The following is a 26,175-nucleotide window of genomic DNA, read 5'->3' as shown; positions in this document are numbered from 1 at the left end:
CATTTGTGTAACAGTCTTGTTTATAGTTGGCTTTTAAACCATTGTTATATAAATTAATCATGCATATGACAGTGATTGGTAGAAGTGATGAGAATTTGTTGATGAATTCTACAGTTATATCAATCAAAGCACAGGCTTATTAGATGGAGAATCACAGGTTGTTCTAGGGTCAATTTTAACTTGCTGTCAGTGATCCTACCTGTTTTGGTAGATATAGATTGGTTAATATATAATTTACTAAATAGAATATAATTTCAAGTTGATTATATGCTTTGATATACTCATTTGGTTTTGACAGTTACACAGGGACTGTGTGGGGAGAAAAGTTCAAGGTGTTTTTTTTTGCACATAATTTCAAGAATGAAGCAGGGCCCTTTAATAGCTTTAAGTAGGTAAGAATTTACAAATTAGCCTTGGAATTCAGACTATATTCTGATTTAGAGGAATACACATGTTAAAGTTCAATAGTATATGAGTATTTTCCAGAAATACTTATTTCCATTATGTTACAAAATAAATCAGGGTTTAAACATTTGTAGCCAGACCAGTGGTTGCTAATGGCAGGGGACAGTTTATAAGAGGCATAGGAAAAAATTTGGAGAAGGTGGTAGGTGTTTTTACTATCTTGATAATGGGCATGGTTTCATGGGCATATATACATATGTCAAAACTTATCAAAATGTATACTTTGATTCATGTCATTTATTGTATATCAATTATGTTTCAATAAAGCATCCTTTAATGAGGATCTAAGAATGAAACTCGGGGTCTCCTGCATGCTAGGAAAGCACTCAGCTACTACACCACACCTCCAGCTCAAATCAATAAAGCAGTAATTAAAAATAAATTTTTCTGTGACCAATGATAAAGGTAGTATGGCAGTTATCAGGTGATCTCTTGTTATTCCCACACATCAGTCGCAATTCTTATAACCCTCAATGATGGGGTCAGAGGCTTATAGCATTTACAGTGCTGGCAGAGAAAGGGCTAGTACCATATTTATCTGTTTGGTCCTTCCTTCCTTCCTTCCTTCCTTCCTTCCTTCCTTCCTTCCTTCCTTCCTTCCTTCCTTCCTTCTTTCTTTTTTTTTGCTAGTTCTGGGGCTTGAACTCAGGGCCTGTGCACTGTCCTTGGGCACTTTGGCTCAAGGCTAGTGCTCTGCCACTTGAGCCACAGTGCCACTTCTGGCTTTTTCTGTGTATGTGGTACTGAAGAATTGAACCCAGGGCTTTATGCATGCTAGGTGAGCACTCTACCAGTAGGCCCCACTCTGAGCCTCCTTCCTTCTTTCTCTCTTTTCTTTTTCTTTCACTTTCTCATCTCCCTTCCTGTTTTCTTTCCTTCCTTTCTTTTTTTCTTTCCCTCCCTCCCTCCCTCCCTTCCTCCCTTCCTTCCTTCTTCCCTCCCCCTCTCTCTTTTTCTTTCTTTCTTTCTTTCTTTCTTTCTTTCTTTCTTTCTTTCTTTCTTTCTTTCTTTCTTTTTTTTTCTTTCTTTCCTTCTTTCTTTCATCCAAGACCAGGACTTGAAATTGGTACCTGCCACTTTTGCTCATTAGGTAGCACTCTACCAATTGAGCCATGCCTCCAAGCCTAACGGTTGATCATTTTCTTTGTTTTTCTTAGATCTATGACTGGGACTTGACCTTAGTGCTTATTGCTTTTGCTCACTGGCTAGCACTCTAACCAACTGAGCCACACCAACAATCCTTTTGACCATTTTTTGAGACAAAATGGGTCTAAAATCAAGGCTTCAAGTTTGCTCACAACTGACCTTCCACCCCTTGAACCACATTTCCAACCTGGCATTTTGCTGGTTCATTGGAGATGGAGTCTTCTGTATTTTGCTTTCTGGTCTGGCTTCAAATCTTAACCTTCCAGGTCTCAGCCCTCTGAGTAGCAAGGATTACAATTGTGAATCACAGGCACCCAGCTAAATTGCCTATTGTCATTGTGTTTTCTTTCTTTTTTCTTTTTCTTTTTCTTTCTTTTCTTTTTTGCTAGTCCCAAGGCTTGAACTCAGGGCCTGAGCACTGTGAGCTTCTTTTCAGCCACAGTATCACTTTTTCTGTTTATGTGGTACTGAGGAATCAAACCCAGGGCTTCATGAATTGTAGGTAACCACTCTACCATGAGGCCACATGCCAGCCCTGTTTCCTCTTTTTTGAAGCAATAAGAAGTGTACAAGGGGGCCAGGAGTTTGGCCTAGTGGTAGAGCGCTTGCCTAGCATGCACGAAGACCCGGGTTCGATTCCTTGGTACCACATACTTAGAAAAAGCCAGAAGTGGTGCTGAGGCTCAAGTGGTAGAGTTCTCTCTAGCCTTGAGAAAAATCCAAGGACAGGGCTCAGGCCCTGAGCTTAAGCCCAAGACTGGCAAAAAAAAAAAAAGAAGTGTACAAGGACTGGGAGTGTAGCTCCAGCAAGGAACACTTGGTGATCATTCTCAGTGTAAATAAGCAAATAAATGAATGAATAAATAAATATGCCAAATAAAATGGTACAGTCTCTTGTAGTATATTCCCAATTCACTTCACATCTTTTCAGACTTTGTATATATATGCGGCCATATGCATGCTTATCTTCTTTATGATGTAATTGTATTGCTTTTACAAATACACTATCATATTGTACATTATTGTTTTGCAACTTGATTTTTTTGTTGATTGTAGTACTTGAACTCTGGGCCTGGGTGCTGTCCCTGAGCTCTTCAGCTCAAGGCTATCACCCTACCCCTTGAGCCATAGTGCCACTTTCTGCAACTTGCTTTTTATTCACTCTCGAAAAAGTATCCTCAGCATTCTTCCTTGTTAATCTTTCCTTCTCTTACTTCATCCCTCCTCTTCCTCCTCCTCCTCCTCCTCCTCCTCCTCCTCCTCCTCCTCCTCCTCCTCCTCCTCCTCCTCCATTACTTTTCCTTAGTTTTTGGCCTGAGGTTTCTCTAAGAAAGAAATGTACTGGGGATTATTTGTGGCACACTTATGTGTCCAAGTACTGTATTAGTGTCAGTGGGCATTGCTGCAGCCTACTACTTGGATACACTTGGTTCTCAATATTTTTGAAATAATATTTAAAAATTATCCTTCTATTCCTGTAATTTTTTTTGTGTCTGTGGGCCAGTCCTGGGGTTTGAACTCAGGGCCTGGGCACTGTCCGTGAGCTTCTCTGTGCTCAAGGATAGTGCTTTACCACTTGAGCCACAGTGCCACTTCTGGTCTTTTCTGAATAGTTTATTGGAAATAAGAGTCTCATAGCCTTTCTTGCCCAGGGTGGCTTTAAACTGTGCCCCTCCTAGGGGCCGGGAGTTTGGCCTAGTGGTTAAAGTGCTTGCCTAGCATGCACGAAGGCCCGGGTTCGATTCCTTGGTACCACATACATAGAAAAAAGCTGGAAGTGGTGCTAAGGCTCAAGTGGTAGAGCTCTAACCTTGAGAAAGTCCAAGGACAGTGCTCAGGCCCTGAGCTCAAGCCCAGGACTGGCAAAAAATAAATAAATAAACTGTGCCCCTCCTGAGTAGCTAGGATTACAGGCATGATCCACTATCGCCTGGTAATATATGCTTAAACTAAAGAATTACTTATTATTGCATAATAATTATATGATATAAATACATTATATTGATATTACATAATTACATGTATATATAATGATGTATGTGAATATATTTTATATAGAATGAATATATGAATATAAAAAATATATATAAAATAGGTGTGAGCACAGGTGCCTAGAAGGATCAAGTTTTTAATCTATAAAAAACAAAAAAAATCTTACTGAAAGTATAAGCCAAGTTGGGGGCGGGGGGAAGCAACATTTTGAGGAATTGTCTTCCTCCTCCTCCTCCTCCTCCTCCTCCTCCTCCTCCTCCTCCTCCTCCTCCTCCTCCTCCTCCTTCTTTCTGTTGTGGGGTTTGAACTTAGGGCCTGGTTGTTGTTCTTGAGCTGTTTCGCTTAAGGCTAGCACTCTGCCACAGCACCTCTTCCTGGAGTCTTGTTATCCACATAGCATGTTATCTGGTTCTTTGGTATCTTTCATCAATTTTATAATTTCCCTCCTGTGAGTCTTGTGCTGATTTTGTTAGATTTCTACCTAAATATTTCATTGATCTTGGTTCTCCTACAAATGGCATTGTGTTTTACCTTTCAAATGCAATTCGTTCACCGCGGATCTCTAGGAAAGGGATGACTTCCTGCGTCAACTTTGCATCCTACAACCTTACTATAATTGCTTATTAGTTCTCTGATATAATAAGGTATTTTCATTTTACCAACAGTACACTTCTCCTCTGTCAACTGGAACTCACTTGAACATTAATAGCATTCATTCGGGGCCTCTATTTGTATTTTTCTCTCTGTGTATTAAAAAGAAATTGTCTCTTTTGTCCTGTAAGGTGGTGTGGACACCATGACAGTCACAGTGGTGTATGATAACTCTGAGGCAACGGAGCTCTGCGCAGCTCAGCACCTCTACCTCAAGCCCATAGCAAAATTAATGATCAACGTCTTACTCCCAGAGTGTAGAGAACCCGTGAGGCCCTTCTCTAACTGGGAAGTTCTTGACCAGCTAAAAAGTCTCATTTGCCCTGATCAGTTCACTACAGTTCGACTCTCCAAGAGTACAAAAGACTTCATTCGATTTGAGGGTGAAGCAGAAACTCGAAGTTTGGTTCCGATCCTGAAGGCAAAGTTACATGGGAAACTCATCAAGCTGAATGGGTTGAAAACAGACTTAAAAGTCGTCGCTACTGATGCTCAGGGGGAATGGGATCATTTCCCCAAAGAGACAGAGCCCCCCATAAGTGATGAAGCTGAAGAGCAGGACCATGATAGGAGTCCTGATTCTATCTATTTTGAAGGCTTGCCCTGCAAGTGGTTTGCACCTAAAGGCTCCAGTGGGGAGAAGCCATGCGAAGAGATCCTTCGGGTAGTCTTTGAAAGTTTTGGCAAGATCAAGAATGTGGACATCCCTATGCTTGATCCCTACAGAGAAGTGATGACTGGTGATAGCTTCGGGGGTTTTAGCTTTGGCTTACAGACTTTTGAGGCCTTTATACAATACCAGGAATCAACTGACTTTATAAAAGCCATGGAGTCCCTTCGAGGGATGAAGCTGATGCTTAAAGGAGATGATGGGAAAGCTCTGGCATGTAACATTAAGGTAGGAATTAATCAAAGCTGGAAGAAGCATCTAGGTGGACATCAGTCTCTGATTCCTTGCTAATATAAAGGCCGTTATTATTCTTTTTATTTGTTTATTTTTGGGGGGGAGTGGTCAGTCCTGAGGCTTGAACTTAGGGCCTAGGTTGCTGTCCCACTCTTCCATTTTGAGCCAGAATACCACTTCTGGTGTTTTGGTAGTTAATTGGAGATAAGATTCCCATGGACTTTCTTGCCAAGGCTGGCTTTGAACTGTAATCCTTAGATTTTAGCTTCCTGAATAGCTAGGATTACAGGCCTGAACCATGGGTACCCAGCTACATTTAGTTTTTAAGCAAATCTAATTCTCTCACTCTGGCTTTGTTTGAAGATCTGAAACATAGTTTAATAAGCATAAATCCAGTCTTACATTTTATTGTTTCACTTTTCTTGCATCTTTGTCACATCCCCTCCTCCTCATCCATTAGTTATCATACTTACTACTTTTTATTCTCTATGATGATTTAAAAATATAATGTGTGGGTGGGGATTAGAGGAAAAACCAGGGAGAGAGTGAAAGAAGGGATAACATTGTCCACAAAGAAATATACTCATGGGCTGAGTCCATGAGAATATTATCTCCAATGTACCAGAAAACCAGAAATGGTAGAATACTAGCTTTGCGCAAAAAGAGTTCAGGGTCAATATCCAGCCTCTGAGTTCAAGCCCATGACCAACATAAAAAGAAAGAAAGAAAGGAAGAAAGAAAAGAAGGAAGGAAGGAAAAAAGGAAATGTACTCGTTACCTGATTTATGAACCTGTAATCCTTAATTACATACATATATAGGCATATATGTATGTATGTATGTATGTATATATGTATATATATATATATACTCAGTTGATTTTATTACAAACCAGAGGTAATATAGTTACATTTCTGGCTTGTGCCTATACTAGCAACGTAAGACTTCTTATGACCACTTGTGACATTTGTCTAGGTTTTCTTTTACATGTGTTTTGACACATGATTAATAGTTTAATTTTGTATAAAGTTAAGATGATGATCTGATGTATTTATTCAAGGGTTCTGCCTAAGAAAACGCTAGTGCCCAGAATGAACTGCTAAGCTGTTGGTGGAGAGGCAGGAGAAGATGCTTTGAATTTGCTGGGTTTGAGTTGCATGTTCCAGCAGAGTTTTCCCTGTCTGGTCTTGGATACACTCAGTCAGCTGAAAAATAAACAAATGAACTTTCTAGCCGGGTGTTGGTGGCTCATGCCTGTAATCCTAGCTACTCAGGAGGCTGAGATCTGAGGATCATGGTTTGAAACCAGCCCTGGTAGGAAAGTCCCGTTAGACTCTTATCTCTAATTAACCACTAAAAAAGCTGGAAGTGGAGATGTGGCTCAAGTGATAGAGCAAAAGCAGCTCAGGGGCAGTGCCCAGACCCTGAGTTCAAACCCCAGGACCAGCAAAGAAAAGCTTTCTAATAGAATATTAAACTGCTTTGGGGCAGGTCATGTTTGATACAACCAAACACTTCAGTGAAGGAGCTATACGGAGGAGAAATCAAGAAAGGCTAAAATTACAAGAGTTGGAGGAAGAAAAGAAAAAAGAAAAGAGAAGAGAAGAGGAAATAGCTGAAAGGTGAGTAGACCCATTAACACAGAAGGTTTGTTCCTTTTTTTTTTTTTTTACCAGTCCTGGGCTTGAGCTCAGGGCCTGAGCACTGTCCTTGAACTTTCTTTAGGCTAGAGCTCTACCACTTGAGCCTCAGCACCACTTCTGGCTATTTTCCATATATGTGGTACCGAGGAATCGAACCCAGGTCTTCGTGTATGCTAGGCGAGCACTCTACCACTAGGCCAATCTCCCGGCCCCACCTTTCATGTTTTGTGTGTGTGTGTGTGTGTGTGTGTGTGTGTGTGTGTGTGTGTGTATGTGTGTGTGCATGTGTCGGTCCTGGGGCTTGAACTCTGGGCCTGGGTGCTTTCCCAGAACTCTTCAGCTCAAGGCCATTGCCCTACCCCTTGAGCCACAGTGCCACTTCTGGTTTTGTAGTGGTTAATTGGAGTTAAGAGTCTCACGGACTTTAGTGCCCGGGCTGGCTTTGAACCGAGATCCTCAGCATCCTCCTGAGTAGCTAGGATTACAGGTGTGAGCCACTGCACCCCACTCCTTTGATTTTCTTGATTAATCCCTTTGAGTGAAGAGCTAGAGCTGATTATGTTGAACTGGGACTTAGGTGTTGGTTCAGGAAGAAAACTGTGTTGGAGTCTGCAGTATGTCAGTTGTGCTGTTGCAAAACCCAAATGACAAAACAGATATAAGAGGTTTGAAAAAAATATTTGTAAAGGAGAACAAGTAAAGAATGGTAATGGAACTAGTCAGATCAAGATATCTGGAATAAAATGATTTCCAGCAACTCTTTGTGGTTATAGTGCTGGAGAAAAAACACTGTCCCTGAGCTTCTTTTGCTCAAGGCCAGCACTCTACCACTTGAGCCACAGTGCCAGTGCTACATTCAGCCTTTTCTGTGGTACTGAGGAATCTAACCCAGGACTTCATGCATGCTATGTAAGCATTCTACCAATAAGTCACATTCCCAGCCTGCAACTCAGATTTTTGTATATTCTAGATGACTGCTTTAGCACTGGATCTACATCCTTAGAACTAGGAACTTTTATAGGAAAATCCTAACCTATAAAACTAGAAATGATACCAATTCCCTGTAAGTTAGCAGTATTACTTAACCTGTCAATTAAAAATAAAAAGAAATGGGTTCAAGAAAGACTATCTTCTTTTGTGTATGTGCTGGTCCTGGGACTTGAACTTAGGTCCTGGCGGTTGTTCCTGAGCTTTTGTGCTTCAAGTCTAATGATCCTCCACTTGTGCCACAGCTTTATTTCTGACTTTTTGGTAGTCTCATGGACTTTCTTACCCAGCCTCAATTCTCAGCTCTCAGCTTCCTCAGTAGTTAGAATTACAGGCATGAGTTACCCGTACTGGGCTATGGAAAAGATTATCTTCTAGAGAATGGTTAATAATCAGAATAACTCATAGGGAAGAAAAACACAAATTGGTTGGGACCCTTTTTCTTTTTATTTGCTAGTCCTGGAGCTTGAACTCAGGGCCTGGGCACTGGCTATTGACATTTTTAAGGCTAGCGCTCTATCACTTGACCCATAGCATCACTTACAGCTTTTTGTGTGTATGTGATACTGAGGAATTGAACCCAGGGCTTCATGCATGCTAGGCAAGCACTCTACCAGTAGCCCATGCTCCTAGCCTGGCACCCTTTTCCTTGTTAGCTCTATTTTTGTGAATTTAAGGAGCTTTCATATTTGTTTGTTTGTTTGCTTATTTATTTATTTTTGCCAGTCTTTGGCTTAAGCTCAGGGCTGGATCACTGTTCTTGGACTTTCTCAAGGCTAGAGCTCTACCACTTGAGCCACAGCACCACTTCCAGCTTTTTTTCTAGGTATGTGGTACCAAGGAATCGAACCCAGGCCTTCGTGCATGCTAGGCAAGCACTCTACCATTAGGCCAAACTCCTGGCCCTCATATTTATTTTTTGAACTTCTCATTATTTCTCAGTGTTTAGAGGCTAGATGCTGACAGGACAAAACTATAGGGTGTTGACAAACACCTGCTGGCCCTCATCTTTTATATAAATAATGACATTCAAAACTAGAGATAAGAAGGGACGACTCTGATCAAAATACACTGGACACTTACAAGGATATGTTTAATTGGGATCTCCTTATACAACCTTTTGAAGCTCAGATTTTTTTTTGGCCAGTCCTGGGCTTGAGCTCAGGGCCTGAGCACTGTCCTTGGGCTTTCTCAAGGCTAGAGCTCTACCACTTGAGCCTCAGCACCACTTCTGGCTTTTTTCTATGTATGTGGTACCGAAGAATCGAACCCGGGTCTTCGTGCATGCTAGGCAAGCACTCTACCACTAATCCAAATTCCCAGCCTGAAGCTCAGAAAAATTTTTTAAAAATAGAGAAATAGAACCTTTCTGCCAGACACAGGTGGTTCACACCTGTAATTCTAGCTACTCAGGAGTGATTCAAAGTGGTAGAGCACTAGCTTTGAGCAAAAGAGCTCAGGGACACCATCCAGGCCCTGAGTTCAAGCCCCATGATGGAGAAAAAAGAAAAAGGAGGAAGGAAGGCAGGCAGGCAGGAAGGAAAGAGAGATAACCTTTCTACATGTCCCTTATTTCTTTGTCTGGTGGACTGATAGGAGCTACTTGAACTCACAGTCAGGAAACTTAGCCAGAGCTTGAGCCCAGTCAAGGCATTAGCCACACCCCTCAATATTTCTGGGAGAATATTCTGTTTAGATAATGCTCTGCCTTTGGCCAAGTCCTGACTCAGGTAATAAGTCTTTCTTTCCCCTTCCTATATCCCTAAGAACCTAGCTAAATTAATTTTAATTGTTAGAAAAATATTTAAAAACCTACAATTTTAGCCAGCATGGTGGCTCCCGCCTATAATCCTAGCTTCTCAGTAGGCTGAGATCTGAGGATCATGGTTCAATGCCAGTTGGGTAGGAAAGTCCATGAGACTCTTATCTCTAATTAACCACCAGAGAATCGGACGTGGAACTATGGCTCAAAGTGATAGACAGCTAGCCCAGGAACTGAGTTTAAGCTCCAGGAAACACACACACACACACACACACACACACACACACACACACACTCACACACGCACTCTCTCTCACTCTCTCACACACACACACACACACTCACACTCTCTCTCATCTCTCTCTCTCTCTCTCTCACACACACACACACACACACACACACACTACAGCATACTACAGTTTCCTAAGCCACTGTGTTCTGGTTTTTTTTTTTTTATGATAACAGTCTGTGCTAAGTAATAATGTGTCAAGGACCAGTTCTTTCCTGAAGATTTTCTGAGTCCTGTGATTCATCTTTAGTTGCCTATTTAACATCAAGCATACAGATAATTTTGATAATAAGAAAAATGAGGTCACTTTCAAGTGTGGGTCATATAGTTCTTGTTTGTAGTTTGAGATGTAAAAGGCTGTGGAAGGGGTGTTCCATTGAATTTCCTTTCCTTCCCCCCCCCCCCGCCCCCCCGTGTATCTTTCTCCCAGTTATTTCTTTGTTTCTCTTTCTTTCCCTCCTAACTTCCTTTCCTCCCTTCCTCCCCCCTCTCTCCATGACTGTATTTGGCAATAAAAAAAATGTGACGCGATGTCGTTCATTCTTGATTGATGCTTGTTTATTTGGTTTTGGTTTGTGTTTGATCCTGAATTGCCAGTGAGTGTCTACCGGTAGAAACCTCAATAAGCTCTGTGCCCTCCGTGGTATTGGATGGTGAGTGGGAATTAGGGAGGAAGAGATCAAATCTCTTTTGAATGGTTTAATTTTCATCATTGTCCAGAAAAAGAAAAGATGAAGAACGGAGAGCCCAGGAAAAAAGGAAGAAGGCCAGGGTCAGGAGGCAAGTACTGAAGGAAAGGGAGAGAAGCCGGCCAAAGAAACTGAAGGTTAAAGTTAAACCTGAGGCAACTCAGGAGCCTGACTCTTCTGAGGAGTGGGAGCAGAGGAAGTACCTGCTGGCACAGAGGCGAGTTGAGGCTCTTCGCTTGCTACCAGTACTCCTGAAGAATATTTCCATAAGGCTGTTTCCCAGTTCTTCTTCAATGTTGGTAAGTACTATTCTTTTTGAGCCTCAACCTTTGCTTCTAAGCATGGACTTATTTGATAGAGACTCATAGGCATTGGTCACAGTTTCTTTTTATTTATTTATTTATTTATTTATTTATTTATTTATTTATTTATTTATTGTAATTAATAAAAGGGTTACATGATATTTGCCAGATAGAAGGTGCATTAATTCACATATATTGATACCCTTTCACATGTCTTGGTCCCCATTACCCTCCCCTCCACCCCCCCATCTTGGTTTTCCCCCCTTCCCTATCCAATTTCAAATAACCAAATACAAATAAATCCAATATATCAGTTAACAAAGTGAGATACTGTAACAATATGAGATAACCAAGGGACAGCAAAAGAGATGAGAGATAACATAGTACATTAAGGACAACAATCATTCATTATATGGCTTTTGTTTCTATATCCTGGAGGTCTTTTCAATTAGCTTCATACTATATGGCCTTATGTATCAAGGTTTTGCTCTATTGCAGATCTCTGCTAGGAGAGCCCAAGGTTTCTACTGATTATGACAAATGAGGGAAACCATTGAGCCTAAATTCCTTTGAGTCTGGCTTACTTCACTTAATATGACTTTTTCTAAGACTTTCCATTTCCTAACAAATGGGGAAATGTTGTTTTTTCTGACAGCAGCATAGAATTCCATTGTGTACAAATACCACATCTTGTTGATCCACTCATCAACTGAGGGACATCTAGGTTTGTTCCATATTTTTGCTATGGTGAATAATGCTGCAATGAACATTGTTGTGGTAGTGGATTTAGTATGCCCTAGTTTCTGGATGGTTGGGTAAATGCCAAGTAGTGGAATTGCTGGGTCATAGGGGAGCTCTGTGTTTAGCCTTTTGAGGCACTGCCATACTGTTTTCCATAGTGGTTGAATGAGTCTGCACTCCTACCAACAGTGTAGTAGTGATCCCTCCTGGCCACATCCCCTCCAGCATATGTTGTTATTAATTTTCCTGATCCTGGCCATTCTAACTGGAGTGAGGTGGAATTTAGAGTTGTTTTGATTTACATTTCTTTTATGACCAGAGATGTTGAGCATTTCTTCATGTGTCTCTAGGCCATTTTTGTTTCTTCTTCAGAGAAGACTCTCTTTAAGTCTTTGGCCCATTTGTTAATGGGATGGTTGTTACATTGGAGATTAGTTTTGGAGTGATTCAATCTTTTGAACTGTTGATATATTTTAGATATGAGGCCTTTGTCCGTTGTTTGGTTGGTGAAGATCTTCTCCCACTCTGTAGACTTCCTAATTATTTTACTAGCTATGTCCTTTGCCATACAAAAGCTCTGCAGTTTAATGCAGTCCCACTTATCCAGCTAAAATTATCACAGTTTCTTTTTAAGGATTCTTTTTTTTCCTTTTTTGATTGGGTCGTGGGGCTTGAAATCTGGGTCTGAGTGTTGTCTTTGAGGTCTTCAGCTTAAGGTTACCACTTTACCATTTTGCAGTTTCTCTTTTTTTCTTTTTTTTTGCCAGTCCTGGGCTTGAGCTCAGGGCCTGAGCACTGTCCTTGGACTTTCTCAAGGCGAGAGCTCTACCACTTGAGCCTCAGCACCACTCCCAGCTTTTTTTTCTATGTGTGGTACTGAGTAATCGAACCCAGGTCTTCATGCATGCTAGGCAAGCACTTTAACCAGTAGGCCAAACTCCCGGCCCCTCAGTTTCTCTTTTTAATTGAGCTCTGATATGTTTAATTATGGATTTCCAACAGAGCTAGCTTCTCTAGAGCAGTTATGTCTCCTCAGCTTGGTCATTCTCATCCCCCCCTTTTGTATTTTGTATTAGGCATAGTGTTTATCTACTTTATCTACTTTTCTAAGTTGCTAATGGATAGAACATAAACAGGATGCTCAGAGGAAGTGATGGATGAATAAATGGATGCAGAGGATGGGTTTGTAGACTATTAATTTGGACTTGTCCATTCACCTGTACTATATTCAGATGAGAAAAGAGAGCCTTGAACCTTGCTGCAAGTTTATGTTAGCCTAGTCTGAAATTCCTAAAAGTCAGAAAAGCTCTCAATGTTTTCATAAAAAATCAATATTCCAATGTTTTAAAATCTGATGAATGAATACCATTGTTTTTATGAAGACAATTCATTTTAAGTCTATTTACCATTTGCTCTGTTTTTTCACTGGTGTAGATGATCAAGCTTCATGAAATTAAGATCAGAAAAAATGCTCACATTTATGTTTATAATAAAGCTAGGTGGCTTTTTGCCCTTTTTTTAAGTTTACCACCATGATGATAGCCATTGATGACTCCTTTTTTTTGCCAGTTCTGGGGCTTGAACTCAGGGCCTGAGCACTGTCCTTGGACTTTCTCAGGGCTAGAGCTCTACCACTTGAGCCACAGCACCACTTCCAGCTTTTTCTATGTATGTGGTACTGAGGAATCGAACCCAGGTTTTCGTGCAAACTAGGCAAGCACTCTACCAGTAGGCTAAACTTCCAGCCCTTAGGCAGCACTTTTAACTGCTGTTCGTTTGTTCCTTTGTTTATTTACTGCTAGTCTTGAGGCTTGAACATAGGGTCTGGGCACTATCCCTGAGCTTCTTTTGCTTAAGGCTAACACTCTACCATTTGAGCTACAGTGCCACTTCTGGCTTTTTCGTATACATGGTACCGAGGAATGAAACCCCGGGCTTTGTGCCTGCTAGGCAAGCATTCTACCACTAAGCCACATTCCCAGCTCTTGCTGTAGTTTTAGAGAATAGATAGCATCACAAACTCTGCTGCCTCCAGAAGTACTGTTCTAATGGCCGTATTCAATTGCAATGGATGTTTTTCTTTTCTTTTTGTGCATGCCTGGGGATAGAAGCCCAGACCTCACACACAACAATTTTAACACTGACTTAGTTATACTCCCAGCGCTGATGTCTTCCTTCTTAATAAGGCAGAGGAGGCAGTACAACTTAGAGATACTCTTACTTGTGATCTATAGCAAGAAACTGGATTATTAAAATAGAAAAACAATCCAGCGCAGGTGGTTCATGCTTGTAATCCTAGATGCTCAGGAGGCTGAGATCTGAGGACCACGGTTCAAAGCCAGCCTGGGCAGAAAGTCCATGAGAATCTTATCTCCAACTAACTACCAGAAAACCGGAAGTGGCGCTTTGGTTCCAGTGGTACAGGGGTAGCTTTGAGCTGAAGAGCTCAGGGACAGCACCCAGGCCCAGACCTGGTGCTGCCCCATGACCAACTAAATAAATAAATAGGAAAACAGGAATAAATATTGGTAGCTCATGCTTGTGATGCTAGCTACTCAGGAGACTTGAGGTCAGAGGATCAAGGTTTGAAACTGGCCAGAGCAGGAACATCAGTCAATGAGACTCTTATCTCCAATTAATCACAGAAAAGGCTAGAAGTGAAACTGTGGCTCTAGTGGGAAACACTAGCTTAAGCAAAAAAAGGAGCTCAGGGACAGTGCCCAGGCCCAGAGTTCAAGCCCCAGGACTGGCCAAAAGAAAAAAGAAAAGAAAAGCAAGAAAGAAAGGAAGAAAAAGGAAAAGAAAACAAAACAGTAAGTGGATGCCCATGGCTGAGGCCTATAATCCTAGCTATTTGGGAGGCTAATGACTGCAGTTCAAAGCCAGCCTGGGAAGGAAAATCTGAAAGACTCATCTCCAATTAACCACCAAAAAGCCAGAAAAATGGTGCTGTGGCTCAGTTGATATGGCTGCCGCCTTAAGCATAAAAGCTCAGGGACAGGGCTGGGAATTTGGCTTAGTGGTAGAGTGCTTGCCTAGCATGCATGAAGCCCTGGGTTCAATTCCTCAGTACCATATACACAGAAAAAGATGGAAGTATTGTTGTAGCTCAAGTGGTTGAATGCTAGCCCTGAGTAAAAGAAGCTCAGAGACAGTGCCTGGGCCCCCAAAATCAGGAAAAAAGGAAAACAATCTATCTTTTAAGTTAGTTGACCTTTTTTGGAGACACATTTTGCCCATTAGTCTTTTTTTTGCCAGTCCTGTGCTTGAGCTTAGGGTCCGAGCACTGTCCTTGGACTTCTCAAGGCTAGAGCTCTAGGACTCGAGCCTCAGCACCACTTCTTGCTTTTTTCTATGTATGTGGTACCAAAGAATTGAACCCGGGTCTTTGTGCATGCTAGGCAAGCACTTTACCACTAAGCCACACTCCCAGCCCCTGTACTAGAATTTTCTGGCAGAGTGATAAGAAATTTCTTATTTTTCGTTGTCTCTCTAATATGTAGAACAATAGGAGTGTCCATTTTTGAGCCAATGAGAATAGATTTATGTGCTACGAAGGCCATGTAGAGTGTGCGCCTTCTGATATTAGAATGGGCCTAGACCTAATATAAACACCTCATATTCATCTCAGATATTTAATACATTGCTTCTTGTTTCTACAATATGACGTTCCTGCTTCAAATCTATCCCTGATATGAGAAGCGTACCTAATTTTTCTTTGGAATTCTGTACTGTTTTTGTTCTTCTTGTGAGCTTACTAACCTATTTTGTTTTCCTCTGAAGGGGTCCACACAGTTTAACCCACAGGAGATTGATGTTACACACCCGGAAATGACTTCCATTCCAACTACCACATTGAGCACTATGGAGGTAGAAGAGTTAAACACTCAGCATCTTGTAAATCAAGAAGCGATGCCAGAATATCCCATTACCAAATCAGACAACAAAGGAAAACAAAGCAAGAAGAAAAGCTCTAGAGCTTTCTTACAGAAATCTTCTCACTGCCCGAGAAGAAAAAAGTTGAGCTCTTCAAGTGAAAAAGAGAGAAGAAAACTATTAACGGTTGGATACAATTACAGTTTTATCTCAGACCAGAATTCTGTGCAGATTACAGTGATTCAAGGTCAGTCTCTTGAAAAAGAAGGCTATCAAAAGTCTAACAAATCCTATGGCTCCATGCAATCTGAGATAGTCCATGGAAGGAAACAGAAAATCTATGAAACAGACCAATTTATTTACTATCTATTAAACTACTATCAGACTCCAAAATATGCACGCATCATAGGAGCAAATTACATAATGAGAGCATGTCAGTGGCAGCGGGACATTGAGGCCAAAGGGAATGGATTTCAGGTTACTTTGAGAAAACTTGAGTGTCACTCAACCAATCTGAGCCACATCGAAAACTTGGAAAGGAGAGAAGAAGCTCAAGAAGATGATTACTGGTCAATTGTATGTACTCAAGATCCCGAACATCAACCAAAGAAAAGAAAAAAAGTGGATGATACCAAAGAATGTACATCAAATACAGTTGGTGATCCATTATATCCAACTACTACAGAATTCCCTCCCTTGGAAAAGACTCATGTTCAGCAGGACAAAGCTCTCCAATCCAGAAGGAAAAATCAGGTTTCTTCACCCATCTGTTCAGAAGGCTTTGATTTGAAGCTGAGAGAGTTCTTGGAGGAAATTGGTGATAGGCTGTCGCCAATTGAAGGAGCGCGCCATCTGCTGGAAAAGAGTTACATTGACCAGGATGACGATCTGCACGATGTCGAATCAAGAAGGAAAAGTCAGGTTTCCTCACCTATCAGTTCAGGTTTGGATTTGCAGTTGTCAGATTTCTTAGAGGAAATTAGCAGTGATTCTGAATGCTTCAGTGAAACTCTCAGTGTGAATAAAGAAGAAAGAAAAGAATCTGGGCCTATCGATCCCAAATCTGTGGGAAAAAGAACTCTCGAAGCTGATGGGATAATTATCAGCAACCGAAAAACTAGGTCAAGTCAGCAGACTTTGTATTCCAAGTGGAAATATGATGATGAAGAAAAAGACTCAAAATACAAGCTTCCACCACCAAACAAGAGGTCTAAATATGAACTGGGATGTTTGAGGCTTACAGAAGAAAGCACTTTCAGCACGGGTGAGAATAATAATAGAAAACGGAGAAACCCAGCCTTCAAATACCCCTTTGGTGAAGGCTCTTATCATGCATCCAGTTCTGGTGATCAATTAGCTGGCATCAGAAGAAAGAGAAGGGTGAGTCATAGTATATTGGATCAGGAAATCAATTTTAGATCCTCTCATGTGCCAATAATGCCACCAAAAAATCCCAATGCTTACTATTTGGAATATTTTCCTAAAAGAAGAGAGAGTCCTGTGAAGTCAGAACATAACCAAGGTGTAAAACGGCTTAAAAGATATGAGAGTTTTCAAGATTTCCAACTGGAATGTGGCGATTATTATGTTACACCTAGCAGACAGAACACTGCCTATAGAAGATATTTAGGAAACAGCAGCACTAGTTCTTCCTATTTTCAAATGTTTTGATGGCCACGTTGAGTCAGGAACACCCTTATTTACAATAAATAACTCATAGAAAGAAAAATGTAAAACCAAATATAGCGATGTAGTTAGTAACTACAGAGCAAGAGCTTGAGCAGGGTCAAATTAAACAACAACAACAACAAAAAACCATTTCTCTTGCCAAAGTTTCAAATATAAGTGAGCAAGACTAGAACTATTAAACCTCTGGAGTCTGAAGCTTGATAAGCCTGGGCTTGTAAATCTTCCGGGATTCAAGAACAGGCTTTTTGTTCAGCTTTAATTTGGTGCCAGTAAAGGAGAAGATTAGCATTGCAAAGGACTATGATAACACTCTATGGTTCTTGAGCTGTCACAGTCTTATCATTTAATCTCATTTATCTTCAAAGTGGGCAATAGTGAAAAAGTATCCTTCCACACGTTTGTGTTTATTTGTTCAGACATACTGTGTTCAATAACAAACTTTCCTAACTTTTGTCAGGTTATAATTGTAGAGAAAAAGAGAAGCAATAGCTTCTTCATGAGAATAAGTTTGATGTTACCAGATTGAATTCATGTTAATATAGTCAGAATAGTTAAAAGGTTATTTTAGAAGCATATTTTCAGAAGAAGAATCTAAAAGAGGCTGATTGTTTTGAAGTTCAAATAGACAGCAGTCTTGCTGTGTGTGTGTGTGTGTGTGTGTGTGTGTGTGTGTGTGTGTGTGTGTGTGTGTGTGGTGGTTTTCTTTTTTTTTTATGCTAGCCCTGGGGCTTGAACTCAGGGCTTGGCTACTGTTCCTGTGATTGTGTGTGTGTGTGTGTGTGTGTGTTTCCCTCAAGGCTAGTGTTCTATCATTTGAACCATAGCTCTACTTCTGGCCTTTTGGTGATTCATTGGAGATAAGAATCTCACAGACCTTCCTGCAGGAGGCTGGCTTTGAACTGTAATCCTCAGATCTCAGCCTCTTGAATAGCTAGGATTACAGGCGTGAACCACCAGTGCTCAGCTGTTGTTCGTTTTATAAACTTGTCTTTGCATCCAAGAAAAAGCAACTGGATGGAAGTGTGGTATAATCTGAATAATCTGAGACATTTACCAAAAGAGAGATAAAGAAGATTCCTGGGGTACCAGTAGCATTTCGGAGAAGATGGGACAATGTTCCACTTCAAGCTATGTAATTCTTTCACTCAGGGTAGGGTGACATTGGTTTGTAAAACGTCACTGAACAGCTATGCCCAAACTGACTGTTACAAAAACAGTAACAAGTGCCTCCTCCATCCTCACTAATGCCATGGAGTTAGGAAGAGCCAAGAAGAAAAGGCCATCATTTTTCTAACTGTGGCAAAACCTGTGCGTTTGTGTGTGTGCATTTTGTAAACTATTCCACAGAAGCAATTTGTCTTTTTACCTACTTGTTTTGGACTCCTGATGTGTTTTTAAATTAAGATATTTTATAGATGTCCTCAAGACTTACATCTTGGTGTAATGCACGTTTGCTAAAAGTGTGACCAACTCATTCTGCCTTATATTGGGATTTAGGACCTCTGGAGAGGTTCATGGCCTATATTTTCCAACATGGCTGTACCCGCCCTTGCAATTAAAAAACTTCAGTGAGATTAGAGATTTCTGCAACAGGAAGAGATATGAATGCACAGAAACCATGGAGGGCAACGTTTTCCTATGATACAATTCATTTTAGTCTTCATTGGATAGTCGGAAGAAACATCCAAACTGGTAAAGCCAGGGAAGGTGCTGGTTATGGCAGTATGTGCCAGAACCAGCCTCATGAGCGACCTGGTATCTGAACTGGATACTGAATCTCACTTATCTCAAGTCAGAGCCACAAACTGCTTCACTGAACTTTTTGTTCACATTTGACTAGAGGAAGGTGAGACTAGGTGAACATTTAGAAATGGATGTATCATAGGGGAGCGTCTTTATTCTTCAAATAAGAACTGATGTTGACTTCCACGTTGGATTCCACTGTCAGGTCAAGTCTACTTTAAATCTGAAATCGGAATGCTTGCTCTCGGGGTGACTGCCTTTTCTCCTCTGAGGACTAGCAATGATAGAGTACTGTTGTCTGGAGTAGCCTTTAAAAGTACTAACAGTTTGTATTTTATCAGATAAACTTTCAGGTAACTAGGTATTATTCTCCTTCCACTTTATTTGTTCATGTTATGCCATGGAAACACTTCTTTTGTAAAATATCTCCGTTTCTTCTGTCATTTGATAGCTTTTGTTTGGATTGATTTTAGGTATAAAAACCATTTTCTGCTCAGTAAACACACAAATTAAATTATAGAACATAGTATGTACATTTGCATGATAGGACAGGTACTAAGTCATTTCTATATAACTTTGTTCTTTTTGACTTGTTTGCTAACTACCATCCTGGGACTTTCACAAAGTATAAATGTTGGTTTTATGGTGATATTCTGAACGAGTTTGGATTTTGGTTATTTGGCTTGTGGTGAAATTGTCTACATTTGAGTCAACTACTTTGTGTAGGAAGGGAACCCGTTCCTGTGCTTTTCAATCAAATGGTTTAATAAGGAGTGAAACAAAACTGAATTGGTTCTACTTCTCTTCAATAACATTGTTAGTTGTTGCTAGTTAAGTGGTGCAAAAGTAGTTTCTCCTTTTTTTATGATTTAGTAGATAAGGGCCAGCACTTTAAATTCTTTTTTTGTGTGTGTGTTTTCCTGTTTCATTCTTGTACGTGCGCTGACAGTGCTGTAAGAAAGCTAAGGCCTGTTCATGTGCTTTTGTTCACTTGAATTTCTCAGGTAGAAAGCCATGTAACTTGATAACTTGGGGAACTAAAGCAGAGCCAAATAATTTAAGTGCATTTTTTATTGTTGCAAAACTGTGTAACATGTTAAAATAAATGCTGGTAATTCCACTTTGGGAGAAAAGTTTCTACATGTAGGATGCTGTATTGCACTAATCTTCTTTCTCATTTGCCTTGTTAGAGAAATAATACACTTTGTTTTCATATATATTAAAAATAAAATTGTTATAGTGACTACTGAAGTCTGTTTATTGGCTACATGCATTCCAAGTATATTTCACATCCACAAAATATTTTTTATGGAAATAGCTAGTTTTCATACTTCTAATGAAAAAGTTCCCTTAGATGATGTCAGAGTTTGTGAAACCAAAGATCAGAGTTTTATCTTTTGGATAAATAGAAATTATATGCAGAATCAAAATTAACGTTCCCTTAGTGCAATTTTTTTTGCCAGTCCTGGGCCTTGAATTCAGAGCCTGGGCACTGTCCTTAGGCTTTCTCCTAAGGCTAGAGCTCTACCACTTGAGCCACAGCACCACTTCCAGCTTTTTCTATGTATGTGGTACTGAAGAATCAAACCCGGGTTTGTGCAAGCTAAACTCCTGGTCCCAGTGCAGTTTTTTTTTATTTGTGCTAGTACTGAGGCTTGAACTCTGGGTCAGAGTGGTCTTAGTTTTATTCCCTCAAGGCGTGTTACCACTTTTGTCTTACCTCTACTTCTGGATTTTTGCTAATTAATTGGAGATAAAAGTCTTACTGTCATTCCTGCCTAGGATAGCTTCAAGTCATGATCCTCATATCTCAGCCTCCTGAGTAGCTAGGATTACAGGCATGAGCTACCAGTACCCAGTGGGGTTTTTTTTTGTCAGTCTTGGAACTTGAACTCAGAGCTTGGGTATCATCCCTAGATTTTTTTTTTTTGCTCAAAGCTAATGCTCTACCACCTTGTCACAGCTCCACTTTGGTTCTCCAGTGGTTAATTGGAGAGGAGTCCCATAGACCTTCTTACTCAAGCTGGCTTCAAACTGTGATCGTCAGCTTCCCAAGTAGCTAGGATAATTGAATTATAGTGGGAGCCAGAAGCATCCAGCCCAGGTGTTTTTTTTTTTTTTTGCGACAAGGTCTTGCCATATAGCACAAGCTGGCTGAGAAGGCATATCTTTCTGCCTCAGTCTCCCCAAGTGTTAGAAAATAGGAATGCATCAACCTACCTGGCTGTATGCATGTTATCAGTGACTCCCCAATGGAAAAATATACACAAATAATCGTGAGTGTGGAATGAAGGGTCTAGTTTAGAGAAACTGAGAGCCTTGATAATCAGTATTTGATAACTTAAAATAATATAGCAAACTGCCTCAAAGTATTTTATAACAAAGGCAGGTTGTATCTTCAAATAAGCCTGGGCACTTTGGGGCTGAAAAGGTCCTCTTTGAGTTCAAAGACTTCTTTCAAAAATAGTAAAGACTGTACACGGATGTTTGTTCTGGATCTAGGATTTGCATAAACTTGGCTCCGGAGGTTAACATGAATGCTTGACTACCCAGAGGTCAATGTGTAGCTAGTGCTGCTGTGTGAATCAGATGCTGGAGCTGAGAACAGAATGCCTTTGCAGCTGATGGGGTGACTGCTGGCCGAGAGCAAACAGATGTTTAAGTGAGCCGCCCTAGTCCCGCTGCTGCACTCTAGTGGTGGTAACAGACACTTCCTCCTATTGGATGACACCTCTCACATGCCACCGCTTACATATATGCCAGCCCAATCTGTTTAAGTTTGTGGATCAAAGGTTATATAATATTCCGTTACATGTAATCAAAACCATGTAAATTCCGCTGAGTGGAGGGCTGTTGAGACTGAAGCTTTCTTTCTTTTTTTTTTTTCCAGTCCTGGGCTTGGGCTCAGGGCTTGAGCACTGTCCTTAGACTTTCTCAAGGCTAGAGCTCTACCACTTGAGCCTCAGCACCACTTCCAGCTTTTTGCTATGTATGTGGCGTACCGAGGAATCGAACCCGGGTCCTCGTGCATGCTAGGCAAGCACTCTACCACTAGGCCAAACTCCCGGCCCCTGAGACTGAAGCTTTCATGAGACTCCAGATGTTTTCTTCTTGGCATCAGACAAATTTATATAACTGTGTATAAGGAATGGCCTAATCCACACATCTAAAGGAGATTTGGGGCTGCAAAGGTGGCTCAATTTCTTCTCTCCCCTATATCTTCCCCTGAGCATAAGGGACAACAGAATGCTTGGCATCAAATCTGCACAGAATAGTTGTTGAATGAAATCTACTGCAGGCAGGGAAAAGAATACATCACAAAAATACATGTAATATGGCTGGCAAACACAAAAGTGCAAAAATCTGTGTAAGTTCTTTGGTTCAGGGACTACATCTCTGAAGGAAACTGTAGAATCCAACATTAGAAAGACAAAACAACACAGATTGATAGTGTCTCTACAAGCTACTACATATGCAACTATCTTTTTATCTGTGCTGGTGTTGGGGCTAGAATTCAGAACCAAATGCTTTCCCTTGGCTGTTTTGCCCAAGCTTGTTGTTCTGATACTGGAGCCACACCTCCACATCTAGCTTTTTTTTTCTTTGCTAGTCCTGGACTTGAGTCCAGGGCCTGAGATCTGTCCCGGGGTATTCTCAAGGTTAGAGCTCTACCATTTGAACCATAGCACCACTTCTGGCTCTTTTCTATGTATGTGGTACCGAGGAATCGTACCTGGGTCTTTGTGCATGCTAGGCAAGCACTCTACCACTAGGCCAAACTCCCAGCACATTTTTTTTGCTAGTCCTGAGGCTTGAACTCAGGGCCTGGGCACTATCCTTGAGCTTTCTCAAGGCGAGCACTCTACCCCTTTTACCACAGTGCCACTCCTGGCTTTTTCTGTTGTATATGGTACTGAGGAATTGAACCCAGGTTTTTGTGCATGCCAGGCAAACTCTACCGCTAGCCAACATTCCCAGCCCTATCTTTTTAATATATTAAAATTTATTCTTTTGGGCTGGGAGCGTGGCCTAGTGGTAGAGTGCTTGCCTAGCATACACAAAATCCTGGGTTCGATTCCTTGGTACCAACATACATAGAAAAAAGCTGGAAGTGGTGCTGTGGCTCAAGTGGTAGAGCTCTAGCCTTGAGGAAAGACCAAGGATAGTGCTCAGACCCTGAGTTCAGTCACCAAGACTGACAAAAAAGAAAGATATACTACATTATTTAGTGTATATCTATGTACTCTCTATTTCTGCCAGTCCTGGGAACTCAGGGACTGGGCGCTATCCTGAGCTTCTTTTGGTCAAGGGTAGCACTCTATCACAAGTCACATTACCATTTCCAGGCTTTTCTAAGTAGATTAGTGGAGGCAGAAGTCACATGGCCTTTTCTGCCTGGGCTAGCTTTGAACCACAATACTTAGATCTAGGATTACAGTTGTGAGCTACCACTTTTTTGTCAGGTTCCTTGCTCATTTATTGACATTCAGAGTTCAAGCATTAAAAGCCATCCACTAATATATGGAAGTACATAGTAAAGTTAAATACAACAAATTAACCATCAATACAGCCCTAGATGTTCCCTCATTCAACACAGATTAAATACAATCAAAAACCTGGCCAAGTCTCAGAAAATTCCTATCAATTACTTTTCTAATCAAGTAATACACAAAGAACAAAACCTTTTCTAAAGCCAGGTTACTGACTTGGCCCCTGGTAATTGTATATCACGATAACTTTGTTATACATTTAAGAAGTTCTGATTTTTTTTTACCTGTCCTGGGGCTTGAACTGAGGGCCTGGGTACTGTCCTTGGACACTTTTTACTCAAGGCAAGCACTCTGCCTCTTGAGCCACAGTGCCACTTCCAGCTTTTTGTGTGTATGTGGTACTGAGAAATTGAACCCAGAACTTCATGCATGCTAAGTGAGCACTTTACCACTAGGCTATGCTCTCAGCCCAAGAAGTTCTGATTTTTAACGAGGCAGATTTAATGTTACACACATAAAAACCAATGAAATTCACTACTTTTGAGCTGCTCAGGAGGCTGAGATCTGAGAAGACAGTTTAAAGCCAGCCTGGGCAGGAAAGTTTGTGAAACGCTTATTTCCAATTTAACCATTAAGAAGGGAAAAGTAGAGCTGTGGCTCAAGTGAAAAAGCACCAGCATTGAGTTTAAGATCTAAGGGACAGGGTCCAGGAATTAAGTTTAAGCTCCAGTACTGGAACATAACAAAATCAATACTTCATTTCTGTGTTTGAGATATGACATAAATGTGTAGGTGCAGAAGCTGGTGTCAGGATCTTCCTGCTTTTGCATCCAGATTACTGGGATTACAGTATCTTTTACTCATTTTTTTATTGTGATATAAAATGTACAGAGGAATTAGTTTCCTAAATCAGGTAATGAGTACATTTCTTTTTGGACGATGTCACCCCTTTCCCCGTCTTTCCCAGCTTTTCCCTGCATTCTCAACCACAGGTTGTATAGTTCAGTTTCACCATAGTGTCTAGTGGGTACCACTGCTGCATTTCTTCACTCTTTGTCCCTCCATTTCTGTGTCCCCTTACTTTCCCAAAGCCAGACATACAAGATAAAGAGAAAACCAAAACACTTAAGGGGAAGGAAGGGAAAGCGGAAGAAAAACAAGGGAGGGGTAATGATGTTCCACAAGAAATGTGCTCACTACCCTGTGAATACAACTGTAACCCTCTGTACATCACCTTGACAACAAAAGTAAATTTAAAGAGTCAATACAGGAAAACAAAAGAACAAAACCTTTGTTTCCCTTTCCTGGAGTTCATGTCAGTAAATATTTTCTATTTTCAGAAGCATGTTTTTTTTTTATTCTTTCGTATATTTTTTATCGTAATTAATAGAAGGGTTACATTACATTCATCAGATAGAAGGTACATTACTTCACAAATATTGATACCCTTTCTCATGTCCTGTTTCCCATTCCCCTCTCCTCTCCCACCTCACAACTTGATTTCCCTCCTTCCCTCTCCTATTTCAAACAACCAATTAAGCATATATAAAATATATCGGATAACAAGGTGAAATATTGTAACAATGTGAGATAACCAAGGGACAGCAAAAGAGATGATAGATAACATAGTACATCAAGGGCAGCAATCACTCATTATATGGCTTTTGTGTCTATATCCTGGGGATCCTTACATTTAGTGTCATACTATGTGGCCTTATGTATCTAGATTTTGTTCTATTGTGAATCTCTGCTAGGAGAGCCCAAAGTTTCTACTGATTATGACAAATGAGGGAAACTATTGAGCCTATGATCCTTTGTGTCTGGCTTACTTCATTTAATATGATTTTTTCTAAGTCTTTCCATTTCCTTACAAATGGGGCAATGTTGTTCTTTCTGACAGCAGCATAGAATTCCATTGTGTACCAATACCACATCCTCAACTGAGGGGCATCTGGGTTGGTTCCATATCTTTGCTATGGTAAATAGTGCTGCAATGAACATCATTGTGCTAGTGGATTTAGTATGTCCTTGTTTCTGAATGATTGGGTAAATGCCAAGTAGTGGAATTACTGGGTCATAGGGGAGCTCTATGTTTAGTCTTTTGAGGAACTGCCATACTGCTTTCCATAGTGGTTGAACGAGTTTGCGCTCCCACCAACAGTGTAGTAGTGATCCCTCCTGGCCATATCCCCTCCAGCATCTGTTATTAGATTTCTTGATCCTGGCCATTCTAACTGGAGTGAGGTGGAATCTTAGAGTTGTTTTGATTTGCATTTCTTTTATGACCAGAGCTGTCGAGCATTTCTTCATGTGTCTATAGGCCATTCTTATTTCTTCTTCAGAGAAGACTAAGTCTTTGGCCCATCTTTTAATAGGATGGTTGTTACTTTGGAGATTAGTTTGGGAGTGATTCAATTTTTTGAACTGTTGATATATTTTAGATATGAGGCCTTTGTATATTGTATGGTCAGTGAAGACCTTCTCCCACTCTGTAGGCTTTCTGGTTGATTTGCTAGCTATTTCCTTTACCATACAGAAGCTCTGCAGTCTAATGCAGTCCCACTTATCCAGCCTTTCTCTGATTTGGTGTGTTTCTTGGTCCTTATTAAGTAAGTTTCGACCTGTGCCAAGGAGGCCTAGTGTATCTCCTATTCCTTCCTGTAAAGTTTTCAGTGTGTCAGCTTTTACCTCCAGGTCTTTGATCCATTTGGAGTTAATCCTGGTGCAGGGTGACAAAGAAGGATCCAATTTTAGTTTTCTGCAGGTGCTTAACCAGTTCTGCCAGCACCATTTGTTGAAGAGGCTGT

General features: G+C 40.8%; 1 protein-coding gene across 1 annotated transcript; it reads left to right on the top strand.

Annotated features, from left to right (window-relative positions):
• The first annotated feature begins 2,707 nt into the window (after window positions 1-2,707).
• Window positions 2,708-17,558, top strand: Akap17a (A-kinase anchoring protein 17A). Its single transcript, XM_090326365.1, has 5 exons — window positions 2,708-2,720; window positions 4,389-5,152; window positions 6,649-6,779; window positions 10,559-10,826; window positions 15,354-17,558. Exons 2-5 carry the CDS (start codon window positions 4,400-4,402, stop codon window positions 17,115-17,117), a joined length of 2,916 nt encoding a protein of 971 aa, XP_090182491.1. The 5' UTR covers window positions 2,708-2,720; window positions 4,389-4,399; the 3' UTR covers window positions 17,118-17,558.
• Window positions 17,559-26,175: the final 8,617 nt, after the last annotated feature.

Source organism: Megascapheus bottae, chromosome X (assembly GCF_031878675.1).
Source record: "Megascapheus bottae isolate mThoBot1 chromosome X, mThoBot2.hap1, whole genome shotgun sequence".
In the NCBI taxonomy this organism is placed as follows: domain Eukaryota; kingdom Metazoa; phylum Chordata; class Mammalia; order Rodentia; family Geomyidae; genus Megascapheus; species Megascapheus bottae.
The sequence above is the reverse complement of the archived record's forward strand: the minus strand, read 5'-3'. Positions and strand labels throughout refer to the sequence as shown.